The sequence below is a fragment of the Vigna radiata genome, chromosome 10, assembly GCF_000741045.1.
Source record: "Vigna radiata var. radiata cultivar VC1973A chromosome 10, Vradiata_ver6, whole genome shotgun sequence".
NCBI classification, from domain to species: Eukaryota; Viridiplantae; Streptophyta; class Magnoliopsida; order Fabales; family Fabaceae; genus Vigna; species Vigna radiata.
Window position 1 is genome coordinate 6,986,714 of NC_028360.1, and position 16,052 is coordinate 7,002,765.

The 16,052-nt window shown below is 35.3% G+C and overlaps 1 protein-coding gene across 2 annotated transcripts; it reads right to left on the bottom strand.

The window, feature by feature from the left end:
* Positions 1–12,294: 12,294 nt before the first annotated feature.
* Positions 12,295–15,651, bottom strand: LOC106775361 (disease resistance protein RPM1-like). 2 transcript variants are annotated; one of them, XM_022787217.1, is made up of 3 exons: positions 14,759–15,651; positions 12,880–14,488; positions 12,295–12,570 (listed from the first exon to the last, which is right to left on the bottom strand). In XM_022787217.1, exons 1-2 carry the CDS (start codon positions 15,535–15,537, stop codon positions 12,886–12,888), a joined length of 2,382 nt encoding a protein of 793 aa, XP_022642938.1. In that variant the 5' UTR covers positions 15,538–15,651; the 3' UTR covers positions 12,295–12,570; positions 12,880–12,885. The 2 variants fall into 2 exon arrangements, with proteins under 2 accessions (XP_022642938.1, XP_014517962.1); XM_014662476.2 differs by having other exon boundaries at positions 12,880–15,651.
* Positions 15,652–16,052: the final 401 nt, after the last annotated feature.

Genomic DNA, 16,052 nt, shown 5'->3' on the forward strand with positions numbered 1-16,052 from the left:
AGTTCCGTTTTGGGTCGAGAAGCCATAGAAAACTCAAAAGATCACCACTCTTCTTGTGAGGAAACCAGCAACGGGAGAATGTTGTGCTATGTTACCCAAAGAGAGGATCAAAACTGCACTAAAACACAACACAAAGAAAGTAAATTTTAATCAGTTCAACCACAAGATAATAGATGAAAGACTAAATAAAGTTTAAACTGTAAGCATAAAAAAAAAACCACGCACCTGGGATGAAAGAGAGAAAAAGGAGAGGAGGAAGACGAGAAACAACAATAGAATGCCGAAAAGAGAGAAAAACAATAGGTGTGGCAAGAGAAAAAGGAGAAGAGGAAGACGATCGATATCAGAAACTGAATGCCACGAAGAGTTGTGGTGTACTTAAAATGGAATTGGGCGTCGGTTATTCTCCAGAAATCGACGTCTATAGACGTCGGTTGTCCTACTAATGTGACGTCCAAGTGAACATTTAAAACTGACTTTTTGAATACCCATTAGACGTCGGTTTCTGTCAGGGGGAATCGACGTCTAGGAAGCTGAACCGATTGACGTTTGATATCCTGTCAGGGATGTTCACGACTGTTGGTATGGGCCACCGGCGTCTATAATAACATACACGTCGGGGCCCTAAATAGCCGACGTCTCAGGCCCTCGAGTTTTGTAAACATAATTATTACAGGTATAATAGACGTCGCGTAGCCCGAAATGCCGACGTCAACATTGAAAATTTTTTTGACTTTCCCGCCTTCCAGACATGCTTTAGACGTCGGATTTGGACTACGTGACGTCTAAGCGCCTGAGAATTAGGTGAAAAGCATTAAATGCAGCCTAGTAGACGTCGGGGTGCTGTAGTGCTGACGTCTTGAAATTAATAGACGTCTGGTTTTGGATAAAACCGACGTCTAGTTTATCAGGCTATTTACGATAATGTCACTGTTTGCTCCTATACGTCGGATTACACGTGAACCGACGTCTTATGAGTAACGTTAAACAGCGTTTTTGCGCCAGTGACATTTAGGTGACTTTGACCTTTCAGCGTATATATTATATGTTTTGTGACAAGTTGTTTTTCCTATTTATTTGTGGTACTTCTACAACCACTAAATTGTATTTATTGTATTTTCAGATAGGTAGTTGTTTCAATTAACTTTGTTTGCCATGTGGTAGTTTTACAGTCAATAATTTAACACTTTTTACCATCAAAATTTTGGAAAGAAATTATTTTTCTTTAACTGTGATTTTTAAACCACTCTTCATCTAATTTTGTTCTCTGTTTTATGTGTTATTTATTTTTTTAAATATTACTATAAATATATACTGAAATTTTTATAAATTCTTCTATTATTAATTATAAATTTGTTAGATAAAAATAATATTGTATTATAAGCTATAATCCAATTAGATGGGAAAGCAATTCTAAGTATATTGTGTATTTATTAAAATATATAAGTCAGGTGAGTTCATAAAAAAAGGTGTCATAATTGTTTGTTTATATATGCAACCATTATAAATGATAGAAATGAAAAACGAGTATAATGATAATTTAGCTAAAATATTAGTTATTTTTCTTAGTATATAGAGAAGAAATGAAATGAAGGGAGCACTACTTTCATATGGTTATAATAAAATGAGATTTGACGTGTATCAAGTCAAATATTGGTCAAAATCAGGATAAAGAGGTTATTTTAAAAGTTCATAACAAGATTGCAATTGCAAACAACATAGCATTGCAGTTCTAAAGTATTTGAACCATCTTAAAAGAGTATGATGGGTTTTTCCTATTGGCTCATTCATTTATATATATGTGAATTGAGTTCAATCAATATAAATAATTCACATCATTTTTAATTTAAAATCTTAAAACATTGGTTTTATAGGTTTTTCTTTTATATGAGGTTTAATTTTGTCATTTTTATCAATATAAGACTTAAACTCATATTTGAATTATTTTCAACAATCTTTTTCTCAAGATTAGTTCCTTGATATATTTCTCCACAAATATAAAGTCACCTTTAATTAAATCGTTATTGCTGTGGTTGTGATATTGTTGTGATTGTAATGTTGATGCGTTGTTATTATCACAACGGTCTAAGTCAATTACAAAGATAAATCGTATACTCTTATAGCATACATGGAATTTTTTTAGGAAATTCATTAGGAAAATATTATATAAATATGACTTAAGTGCAACTTATATAAAGAATTAACATCATTTTTAACCAAAATATCATGTTATTGAGTTTATGTTTTTGGACAATGATAATTTGACAACACTTTTTAACAACTTTTTTTACAACGGGACACGTGTCATTATTTTATTGGTCTATTTGAATTTATGTTTAAAAAATATTTAAAACGGACCAATCACAAACTGCCATATATGCGTTGTCAAAAAATTGTTAAAAGGTGTTGTTAAAAGAAGTTTTTCCTATGTTTTTTTTCTTACATTATAACTTTAACATTTTTATTCAATGTGAAACTTACACTCACTTGCACACTTGATTATTCCCACTAAAGTATTAGAATTTAATAATTTTTATTTGTGTTTGATGGATATTTTTTTTATAGTTAGACAAATTCATATGTTTCTTTATCATTTATTACTTAATGAAATTAGATTTATTTTAACAATATATATATATATATATATATATATATAGTTTACTCTTTGTTTCCTAATTCATATTTTTTACCCACATGTTAGGTAGTGATAACATAGAAACATCTCTTCTCCACTTTTATTTTATTTCTATTTCATATTTATTAACATTTAACCTCTTCCTTTATTAGAACTTCAATATATAATTTCCCTTTTACTTCATACTTATTTGTTTATGATGAATCTCTAAGAAATTACGTTCAACCAAATTAATCTCTTTAAACTAAAGTAAAGTCACATATAAAAGCCTATAAATAAATTTAATTTACATTCTGCATCTTAAGTTTTACATTCAAGAATAGTCAATATATATAAAGTTGATACAACTTTTACAATAATAAAATTGTAACCTCTCTCATGTCAACCAAGTATCATATACACTTAATTAAAAGACTTATTGAGTTAGAATAACAAGACTCATAAACTTTTCATTTAGTCTACTGCATTTTTTACGTTCAATGTGAAACTTTGGTGATTACTTCCAGAGAACAAGACACTTTCACTAAAGATCTCACATATTAGAGCAAGTAAGCCCACAGCACAACTTCAACATTAACAAATTTCACATCAACACTACTTATACTCATCTTGAAGAAACGCAAGAATATAAACATATTCCTCATATACATAAACCATTCATCATCTTGTTTTTCTGTGTTTCGACACGAACACATGACACACCACCAACAGATCAACTTGCATTGCTCTCACCATCAGAGACTTACATAGACTTATTTATAGTGACAATCCTTCCTCGTTGTCTAGTGATGGATCTTCAATTAAGATTTTTGGAGTGTCAAAACCTTTTTATAAATATATACAAATTTTATCGGTGTCAAAAATATAATATATATAAAAAATTTTATAAAAATATTTTAAATTATATTTTAATTTATATATAAAAAAAATGGGGGTTAAAGTCCCTTTCAAACCTCTGTTATACTATTATTGTCGATCCTCATAGTCTTGCATCTCAAACTCACATCTAGTAACTCCGACCTCATCACCCTGGATAACTCGCCAGTATCTAATAGAACAGAACAGAGAGCAACACAAGAATAGAGAACAAAGAATAGTATGAGTGAATGAATACTTCTTATTGGCTGAGAAAGTAAAGCATTGAGTTTATATACAGCAGAAACAGTTACTCATAAAACAGTAACTGTGTCATGAATAAAACTGAAAAAACTTCTAGTGTGGGTTTGAATTATAGTACAACACTATTCCTTAATTCAAATTCCACTAATAGAAACAATACCAACACTTCTCCTTAGGAAATCAAATCTTTCACCAACAAAAGCTTTTGTAAACAAATCTACTAGTTGCTCTTCTGTCTTGCAATGAGAAAGCTCAATCCTCCTCTTATTCACCATATCTCTCAGGAAGTGATATTTCACTTCTATATGCTTGCTCTTCCCATGCTTTACCGGATTATTTGCTAGATTTATAGCCAAGGTGTTGTCCATCCTTAACTTCACGGTGTCCTCCTTCATAACCTTCAATTCTTACAGTAACTCTTTAAGCCAGATACCTTGACACGCTCCATAGCACCCTGCTATATATTCAGCCTCGCAACTGGACAATGCAATTGTAGACTGCTTCTTTGAGCACCACGAAATAGGTGCTTTGTTAAGGAAGAAGATGTACCCTGAAGTACTCTTCCTTTCAACCACATCACCTCCATAATCCGAGTCACTGAAACCAATCAACTTCAGTTCACGATTATTCCTTCCGTAAGGAAACAAAATTCCAGTATTTGCAGTGCCTTTAATGTACCTGATTATACGTTTCACAGCAAGCAAATGGCTTCTCCTAGGCTGATTCATAAATCTACTCATAACACCAACGTAATATGCCAGATCGGGTCTAGTGTTGCACAGAAACCTCAACGATCCAATCATCTGTTTATACAATGTTTCATTTAGTGTTTCCTCTGCATCATCATCCATCAGCTTGGCATTCACCTCCATCGGAATTTTCACTGAGTTGCATTGGATCATCTTGAATTTTTCAAACAAATCATTCATATACTTGTGCTGATGCATAACTATCCTAGTTGCAGTATGCACAAATTCCATGCCAAGGAAGTAATTGAGCACTCCAAGATCTGTCATTTCAAATTCAGTCTGCATCTTCTTCTTAAATTCTTCAATGTCTTCTATGTTTGATCCTGTCACCAAAAGAGCATCAACATAAAGGCATATGATAATCAATTTTTCACCCGAGGCTTTAACATACACTCCATGCTCAACAATGCATCTGGTGAAGCCAAGATCAAGCAGGTACGAGTCAATCCTCCTATTCCAGGCTCTGGGTGCCTGTTTTAAACCGTATAGTGCTTTGTGCAATCTATACACCATATGCTCTTTATCCCTTTCATTGAATCTAGGAGGTTGTTGCACAAACACCTCTTCCTCCAACGTTCCATGCAAAAATGTCAACTTAACATCTAGTTGAAACATTTGTCAGTTTCTTTCACATGCAACTGCCACAACTACGCGAATAGTCTCCTGTCTGGCCACCAGAGCAAAAACTTCATCAAAATCCACCCCTTGTTTCTGCAAAAACCCTCTGGCCACCAACCTTACTTTATGCTTTGATACGCTGCCATTTGGGTTTAATTTTCGTTTGAAAATCCACTTTACACCTATGCATCGCTTTCTAGGTGGTAGATCAACAAGATGCCACGTTTTGTTCTTTTCGATAGATCGAATCTCATCAATCATCACTTCCTTCCATACGGGTTGCTTTAAAGCTTCATCAACCTCTACGGGTTCTACCCCAGCCATCAGTGATATATGCATCACATCTCCATCTTCATCTATACCTGCATTTGAATATACTTCATAGTCAGAAAACCTGGATGGCCTCACCGTTTGTCTCCCTAGTCTCTGTGATGTTTCATCCAGACTTCGATTTCCACCAGATATTTCCTCAGATTCTTCTCCAGTATTGAAATCGCTTGACACTCCATGCAACAGGGTCTTCTTCATGCTTGATTGCATATGATTCCAATCCCAACACTCATTTTCGAGGACAACAACATATCTACTCAAGACCATCTTCTACTTTACAGGGTCATACAGTTTGTATGCACCTGTATTATGATAACTGTTGACTGCAAAACCAACGGCAAGTGCACCGGTCGCAGTGTAGCAAGTGATAAATATCGTTCTCTCCTAAGGGACTTGTGCCACACATAATAATTCTTCCTTTTATAACTCAATTAGAAATCAAAGTGCACAAAAACAACACAAGAAACTCTTTTTGGTATTTTATCAAATAGTTGGTGTGCAAGAAATTTAACATAGTGTATTTACAATTTGTCAAGACTAGAATTCATCCATTTCATTCTCATGCATTCACAAACATCTCAATTCCATTCAATAGGTATTCAATTTCAATTCTAGGTTCAATCGTATTTCTCAATATATCAAGAACCAAAATTCATGCATGGGTGATATATCCAAAGCAAGCATTAAGCATAGAAATTGAATACTAACATGAATTGGAAAAGCATATATCATTAACATCACAAAATACATAAGAATTCCATGTTTTACAACTAATCTCAACAAATAGAAAAAACCCTCCATGGTGGAGAACTTAGGGTTCTACAAAATTGAAGAGATAGGGAAGAAATTAGAACCAAAGAGAATATGCACAGCCTTTCCCAAGGTTCTTGGCAGCTACTCCATACTCCATTTGTGCCTCCCTTTCACATCTTCATCTCCAATTTGTGACCCATCTTCTTCCTCAACCCAAAAGGGGTAAAATCACCATTGATGAAGCTTGAAAACCCAAGGAGGAGTGGGAGAGCTTCCCAACACCCCAAGTAGCCTCCAAGGGCCTCTATCAATCTCTCTAGGTGAAGAATGAAGTGTAGGAGGAGAAGAATGCCCAAAACGTCGCAAGATCCATGTTAAAATAACCCATTTTGCCAAATCAGAGTCGTCACCGCTCAAGCGGTAGACCAGCGGTAGCCTAGGGGTAGCATTCCAGAGAGCAATTGCTCAAGCGGTAGCCCAGAACCAGCATTCCAGTGAGTAGAGCGCTCAAGCCGTAGCCCAGCGGTAGCCCAGCGGCAGCAATTTTGACAGCATTCTAAAATTCAAGTTCTTGTGCGATTCCAAATGCATCCAACATGGGTATTCGCTTCAAATTAATCTTTTATTGTCCCAAAACATGTTCCCTTTAATTCTTGCTTGTTTTCTTCTACTAGAAGTGCTTCCTATTCATTTATTTCACAATTCAAACAAAGAGATTAGAAGTAAAAACAAGCATATACTAGATAAAACACAAGAAAACTAGAAAACACACTAAACTTGAGGATAAAACAAGGTAAAAGCTATGAAGGAGTTTATTTGTTCACAAAATATACACACACAACACGTTAAATCAATCTTTATCAATAACCCATAAACACCATGGGCTTCCCTTTATCCTCCAACTTAGTGCGCTTTTGCTCTGCTACGTGTGCATACGCCAACGAGCCAAACACCCGCAAATGACTCACAGCTTGCTTCGACCCCGTCCATACCTCCAATGGCACCTTGCCTTCAACTCCTTTAGTAGGACATTTGTTAAGGAGATATACAGATGTTGAAACTGCCTCAACCCAGAATTTGCGTGGCAATTCCTTCTCTCTGATTAGACAATGAACCATATTCCTTCTTTCCACTAAACCATTATGTTGGGGTGTGTATGGTGCAATAATCTCATGCTTGATTCCTTCATTTTGAAAAAATTTTGCAAACACCAGTGAGACATATTCTCCACCTCCGTCAGTTTTCAACATCTTCAGCACCTTTCCACTCTCCTTTTCTACTTGAGCCTTGAACCTCTTGAACACCTCCAAAACCTCACTATTTTCTTTGATCAGATAGACCCACATCATCCGGCTATGCTCATCAACAAAGGAAAGAAAGTACTTGTTCCCTGCCAAAGAAGGAACGTCAATTAGACCGCATACATCAGAGTGCACCATTTCTAGACAATCCTTTGATCTCTTCTTCACACTAGACTGGAAAGGCTTCCTGGTTTGTTTGCCTGTCAAGCATGATTCGCATGCTTTAACTGGTACTGAGACATCTGGTATACCTGAAACCATACCCTTCTCACTAAGCCTCTTCAAGTCTCTGAAGTTCAAGTGGCCAAAACGTAAATGCCACAACCAGCTTTCTTCTTCCTTTACCGTTGCTAAACACTGCATAGTTTCAATTGCATATAAACTCACTTGAAATGTTTTGTTTCTCGATATTGTACTTCTCATAATCAGCTTCTATTGACCATCAAAGATCTCCATCCTATTGTTGTTTCCCATGACCACAATGAATCCCTTCTTGATCAACTGCCCAATGCTAAGAAGGTTACATTTCATTCCCGGAAAGAACAAAACGCTGGAGATCACTGCCTGTGAACCATTTCTTCGTTTGATGATTATATCGCCCATACCTTCAACTATCAACGTACTATTATTTGCAAACCTTACTCTGCTCTTGTTGGTGCCATCAAAATTAATCAGCCACTCTCGGTTATATGTCATATGGTTCGAGCACCCAGAGTCAAGATATCAATTATTGGTCAATGGCTCTAAGCTATCCGTAGTTGTCATCACCATCAAAGTCATTGGTTCTGAATCAGATTCTTCCTTCACGAGATGAGCTTCCTTGTTTTGAAATCCCTTCTTCTGTTTACCTTTGCCAGAGAAACATTCAGATGTGTAATGACCCATTTTGTGACAATTGAAACATTCAATGTTTCTCTTGTCTTTCTTCTTCTTCTGCCCGTCTTTGCCTTCCATAAACTCACTCTTTTCTTCTTGTTCCTCATAATCATTACTATCTTTCTTCCATTTTCCTTTTCCCGACTTCCCTTTCCACATCTTGGAATTTTTTTTTGCCATCGCCTTTGTAATGCTGTACTTTCAGAGCCTGCTCATCAAGCTTGATAGAATTCCTTTCACGCATCTTCATCTCGTGTGCCTCCAAAGAACTCTGAAGTTCTTCTATCTTGAGCTTTTCAATATTTCCTGACTCCTCCATCACCACCACAATGTGATCGAACTTCTGAGGTAACGATCTCATGATCTTCTCTACTATCATCAGATCAGTAATTGTCTCTTCGCAACCTTTCATCTGGTTAGCAACCGACAAAACCGTGTTAAAGAAATCACTCGCTCTATCTCCATCACCCATCAACAGATGCTCATACTACCTTCGCAAGGATTGAAGTTTCACCTTTTTACTTTTTCTCCTTCAGAATAGCACCTCAGCAGTATACCCCAAGCCTATCTTGTCGTGGCTGCATTCTGGATTTTCTCAAAATGTGCATCGTCTACGCATTGATGGATGATGAACAGCGCGTTATCATCTTTCATCCTAAGCTTCTCCTTCTGCTTCTCTGTAAGACCATCAAGACTAGACCCAGACCCCTTTTCTTCCACAATTGCACTGACGCCTTGATACCGGAACAAGACCTTCATCTGTGCACTCCACCTGCTTCAGTTTTTGTCTATGAGAACAGGGAAGCTTGCAGCAGGGATATCAGCCATGATGCCTTCTCTTCTTGCTCAAGAACTCCTTTCTTGACCACCTTCACTGTTCGCAACTGTTATCTTCAACCAGCGCCGTACCACCGTACCACTAGGAACGAAGTTGCAGTCGCACATCCAAGGTTATCGTAACCTATGCTCTGGATACCACTAATAGAACAGAGAGCAACAAAAGAATAGAGAGCAAAGAATAGTATGAGTGAATGAGTACTTCTTATTGCCTGAGAAAGTAAAACACTGAGTTTATATACAACAGAAAGAGTTAATGATAAAACAGTAACTGTGTAACGAATAAAACTGAAAAAACTTCTAGTGGGTTTGAATTATACTACAACAGTATCAAGGTGAAATTTATTACTAATACTAACACCATCGGACCAATTAATCCAATAACACCACATATGCGTCAAAGAAGTTATTGCATAAATAAAAAAGAAAAAGAAAAAAAAATCGTTGACACTAATATTTGCTCATGCCAAATTGCTTTTTCTTCTCCCTTAATTAGAATCTCAACTCTAGTACCACAGTTAGAAATTACATAATAGAAAAATAATATCTTTTAGTAGAAAAACACACTCACACTGCTAATACTAACCAAAAATATTGTTATTCAATGTTATTATTTTTCCAAAGCATTTTTACAATAATATCATTACAAAAGTCTCTCATTCAGATAAAATTACAAACCCATGATCAACTAATCAAGCCCATTAACTCAAGTCACTCATGCATTTAAGTTCTCTGGAATATTTTTATTCTTCAACATGGTCTGAATCATATCAGGATTTTCCTTTCAGCTGCACCAATTTTTATGGCAGCGAGTACGAGGCTGCAAGAATATTCTTATGTCGTGATCCTCAGAATACTTCATGGAATCGCCTTATGAACTAGCATCCCCGATCAAAACGAACAATCTTAATGTGTTTATTGGTTTCCTTTTCAACCATCACCCTGAACTTATTGGACACCTTCAAACTTGTTTAAGAAGTATATTTGTTAAGATATTTGTTTAAGAAGTATCATTTATAAGACAGGACTCTCTAATACCTTCATATTTTGAAGTTTAACAAACAACAATAAACAAAATAAGTATTTAACAAAGTATTATCTTTGCGAAAATAATATTGTTGGAAGAAAGACATCTTATGAAACACGTGTTAGGACATCTGAATGAATAAAGAAAAGTTTCAGTAACGGTGATGAAAAGTTTCAGTAAACGCATTATTAAATGACATTTTAGTAAACGCGATATTAAATCATATTTTAATAAATGCGATATTATGACAGTAGAAACACCATTAAACAATATTTTGGCAAACACATCAATATGCTATAATATCTTTGTTAAACGCATTCCTACTCTATCTTACAAAATAATGCAATATTGTGCTACATGATATTTTTGGTAAATGCGCTAAAACTGTAAACAATGCTTCAAAAACAATGTGTTGAACAACACTTTGCTAAGCATGCTCTCATACTGAACAAAGATCATTAAACGATGTGTTGTTAGTAAACGCCTTTTAAAGGCTAAACGATACCTTGATACAAAACTATATTTTTATCCAATGATGAAACCATTATGAATCAGTACCTAGTATCTTTCAAAAGTGCTTAAACAATCTACATGTATAGAAAAGTTGACAAAGTTGTTTTAAACATGCAATGCAAAGCATTAAATATACAATGTTTCAAACAACAAAAGTAAATAAGAAAAAGGACATATCTCTGTCAACATGCATTTCTACTCTACTTTGTGCAGATGCCTATCGCACGTATTTATCTACTCCATCATGAACGTCAGAAGTGGACGTTAGAAATAAAGAAGACATTCATGGAATTTCCTCTCCATAAAAAATCACGTTGAAGAGTTCGTACAACCTACTTTGGTTAAAGTACTGCAAAATGCATGTCTACTCTAACACATTGACTTCAACCTGTGGCTGCTACCTACGAAAAGACTACAAAGATCTGAAGACCGAAGACAAAATTGTCTAACAGATCTTTTCCCATGAAGCCTATAAATAGAAGATCAAGAAGGATAAGCACACAAACAACAAAAAGATCAAAGCAAAACTCACACTCATGCAAGAATAAAAACTCTGAGTATAAACTCCCAAGCTCTATAGAGTTGTAAGCTTACATCTGTTAGAAGAGAGAAATTCTACAAGATCCATTAGATTGAGTTGTATTGTAAACACATGCTCTCTGTGAGAGTTATCGCGTAAGACTTGTAAATAACCTAATTGATTTTACATTTTGAAGAGAATTCAAACATTTGGTGGTTAACTCGGTTGAGTTAAACGCCTATTGGACAATTGTCTAGCAGAAACTAGGAGTGGGTAAACTCATACTAGTCAGTGTAAAAAGTTTAGTAGGATTGACTAGGGTAACCAAGAGTGGTGTTAATACTCAGTTTTAGTTAGCGTAACAGGCCTGATAAACGCTAATAGAGTTTTAGTTAGCGTAACAGAATTAACAAGTGTAACCAGGAGTGGTGCTAATACTCAGTTGTAATCTTGTTAAAATTATAGTGAAACCCTCTAAGAGATCTTAGGAGAGAATTGGACGTGGCTCAATTGAGTGAACCAATATAAAATAATTGTTTGTTTATTGTTTTAGCTTTACAAAACACCTTTACTTATAAATATTGCAGTTGCTTACTAAGCTAACTACTAATAAACGCTTTTGTTATTGGATGTTATTTTCCTTAAAAGTTGTTTTTCTTAAACGTTGCAATTATTTGTTAAACACTTGAAAAACACTTTATCTTTGAACATTGTGGTTTAAAGAGTGCCATATAAATCAAGCGTCTGATAACTTATCTAAATTGTCTAACCGTCACCAAGGTATTAAACGTTTGTTTACGAAATTTTTTATCCATAATACCATTCAACTCCTCCTTCTCCTCTAGTATTTTCATGTAATTTCAGTTGTTATCAAAGTTAACATCGTAAAATTAGTTCTTAATAAGACTCGAAGAAACTATATGAGGCACTGAAAACGAAAATTACACGGTTAATCATCCTGCTCTGTTAAAGGAAAATTTTGACTACTTTTTTTCACTTAACGCAGTACTATAATAATCACTAATATCCAAAAACATAATTGTTGAATAATTCTTAAATGTAAATTTATCTCAACAGAAAAGCGATCAAAGAAATAAACTTCAATTACATATAACATCAAGTTGCAGGTAGGATTCTTCAGCCTCAAACTAAAATTTAGATACTTATTTTGGAAAAGGAAGCTTAGAAAACATCATGATAAAAATAAGGGGCCTTGCACTATGCATCAAATCCAGATCCACCGTTTCAAGGGTTGCAGAGAAGTACTGAGAGAATCTTCGGTTACAGCTTCCCTAAAATTGACGATTGTACAGAATGAGTGTAAGCTCTAGAACTAAGAACATTAAAGTTAATACAAATCAAATGTACATAAATTTATAAGGTGCCATAATCATAATAAAATATTAGATATACTCACTAAATTTACAAAAAGTATTCTTTAAATACCACAAAATCACCCGTTTAAAGTGTTCATCTTGATGACAGTTATAAACATCTAAAGTAACAAAAACGTAATTCTTGAGTTGAGGTCAACACCTACCAATTCAAAGCATAAAATATTAACATAAAATATTATAGTAATGAAAATCTTATATACGTACTGCGAATCACATATAGCCATAATTGATTCTCCAGGGCTTGTCTTTACCAATGCGAACAATTTCCTCAACAAATTGAGTTGGCATATAAGGGACACGAACAGATTTAAGTTTCATCAGATGTTGAATGCCATCGGGGACAGTTCTGAGATCATCGAGGCATGTCAACTCAAAATCTTCCAGAGCCTGCAGAGCTGTCTCAGCAATAAGGATCGAATTCAAGTTCCAAAGATGTTGTAGATTTAGCATTCGTAGTTTCTTGAACCCTCCAGGTTGAAAATGCAAAGTTTGACCTTCATAAGCGTGGGATAAAGAGAGAACCAACAAACAAGGCATATCTTTTAGTGATTCCAAGGGATCATTGGTTAAGTCAGAGTGGCGCAAGGTCAATCTCTCAAGATTCTTGAGTTGTGGAATCCAATTTGGTAACCTTTCTAACTTCATATCAAGGAAAAGCTTCCTAAGTTTAGACCAAGGAAACCTAGGTAACGTAGTGTTCAAGTCAACTACACTGCGATCACCAGATTTTTCAATGCGTAGTGCTTGCAAGTGTTCCATCTCATTGATTGAGGAGAAAAGTAAAGTAATGTGCTCTCCGCCGAAACAAAGTACCCTCAGATTTCTTAACTGCTTTAACTTCCCTACCTCTTTAATGGCCTCTCCATCATCCTCCATACGCACTTGTGGTATCTTTTGCAGCATTGTCATGCCTCCAATATCCTTCCATTCAATTGAAGAAAATGCAGAGCTAGGTGTCAGAAGATGCCGTAACTTTCTAAGCTTTGTGATCTCCTTCGGCAACACAAGCACTTGCGTTTGTCGTATATCCAAGGTCTTCAAGTTCACGAGCTTACCTATGGATTTTGGAAGAACTGTTATCTGCGTCCCCCTAAAGCTTAAATACCTCAGGTAGATTAAATTCCCCAACTTTTTAGGAACACAAAATAATCCACAACCCTCAAAATCAAGTACCTTCAATGGCATGTCATCTTTAAGAATATTCCTTTCCAAATCGACAGACCATGATTCTTCTTGTTTTCCTGGAATGCTTATAATTGACCGAATGTGTGATCTTTTAAAACGTCTATTTAAATCATTGTTGGTTTCAATTGTCAGACGTCGAACCAAATCACTTGACTCAGATTGATCATGCCCTCCGCCAATATACTCGCCAAAACATGTATCCTTCACTTTTGTAAGGATCATATCGTGTATTGAGTCAGTAACACGACATTTTTTCACTTTTTCTTTCCTGGGATATGATGTCACTTGCACCAAACTTCTCTCGACCAAGTATAATAAATATCCATGTGCAACTTCTTCTAAAGTTTTTCTGCCTTCATCGGTAACAAATCCTTCAGCAACCCATTGCCTAACCAGTCTCCCATATTTAATTTCATAATCTTTCGGATACATTCCGAAATACAATAAACATAACCTGAGATGGCTAGGCAAATTATCATAACTTAAACCTACAATTTTTGTTATAATATTTAAGTCAGGATTCCTCTTCAACTCTTCACTGAACAGTCCCCACTCATGTGCACTTCCATCTTTTTCTTTCAAGACTCCTCCAGCGACCGCAATTGCCAGAGGTAAAGCTCTACACTTCCTAACAATTTCAAGAGATATATCTTTAAGTTCTTCTGGACAATCAGAACTATAACGTGCGTTCTTATGGAGCAATCTCAAACATTCTTCTTCAGTTAAAGGTTCTTCAAGCTTGTATTCTTTAAAAAAAGGAGAATTCCTACAAGAGTTGGCAACATTCTCTTTCCTTGTTGTGATTATTATCCTACTTTTATTTTTATTATCAATCAAAGCCTTTTCAATGCTTTTCCAAAATTCGTCTTCCCATACGTCATCAAATAAGAGAACATACCTCTTCCCACGCAAGTAACCTCTGACTTCTTCTATCAAAATAGAATTATCGGAAGGTGGCTCGCTTTTCATGTAATGCTTGTACATAACCCGCCAAAGTTCTTCTACAGTGTTGGACTGAGACACTGTGAAGCGTGCATGGTGCTCAAAGTCGCCACAGACCTTGTTAAAAACATGCTTGGCAAGAGTGGTTTTTCCAACTCCTGGAACACCCACAACAAAAATCACAGTGCGTTCTCGTTGTCCATTTTTTAACCAATCTTTCAATATTTCTGTAGGTCCAGCAAGTCCAACAACCTCCTGTTCCTCCATAAAGAGAGGATCCATTCGACATTGATGAAATGTGACATTGTTGTTGTTTTGTGTTGATTGTGGACGATTATTTCTGAAACGCTCGTTTGTCCTACGAACAACTGATAAGTTACTCTCAATCTTAAATGATATTTTAAATCGAGGGATGAGAGTTTGGATGTGGAACGCTGCCCATCCACGATCATCTTGAGGTTGCTTTTCTTCAATACGTATCAAATACTCGTCAATCACATCTTCCGTGAGAAAGGTTGCTTTTCTCAGCTGCATCAAATCTTGCTTCTTTTTATTACGCTTAGTGCCATCATTTTCACCATCAGCCTCTTTATCCTCCAAATCGATGAAGTTTTTCAACTTGTCAAGTTCATCTCGAATCTCGCGAACATCGTCTGGGAGATCTTTCAGCCTTTTGACGGTTTCCCAAAGTAATTTCAGAATACATTCACCAGCCGCTAACGCTACGTCTTCCATTTTACTGTAATTCTCTCTCACTCTGTGTTTTTGCTGTGTGGTAGTGGTGAGTGCAATACTTCATGTTAACGACTACGAATAATAATAGGCTTGAGATTAAACGTTTTGTTGGTTGGTCTTTCCTATTTATTTTGTAAGAGCGGTAGTTGTACAATTAATTATATTTGTCCGATACTTCTACAATTGATTCTACTCAATATCTATTCAAAAATTATATTTAATTTAGTTTAAATTCCCTCCTTATATATTTTCAATCGAACCCTTATTAAAATAATTGTCAATTAGATATTAAAAAAATTATATATTTTTTATTGAATTCATATTATATAAAGTTTTCATTAATTGAGTGGTATGATTGTTATCTACTCTTCTTTTTTTCTACATGGTAAGAGGTTTTATGATTATTATAAAATAATATTGGTTCATATATAATGGCAAATAACTTTTATTCTTTAATTCAAATTCTTACATTTCTATTTTATGTGCAATTTACCATGGCAAAACTTGTATCCTAT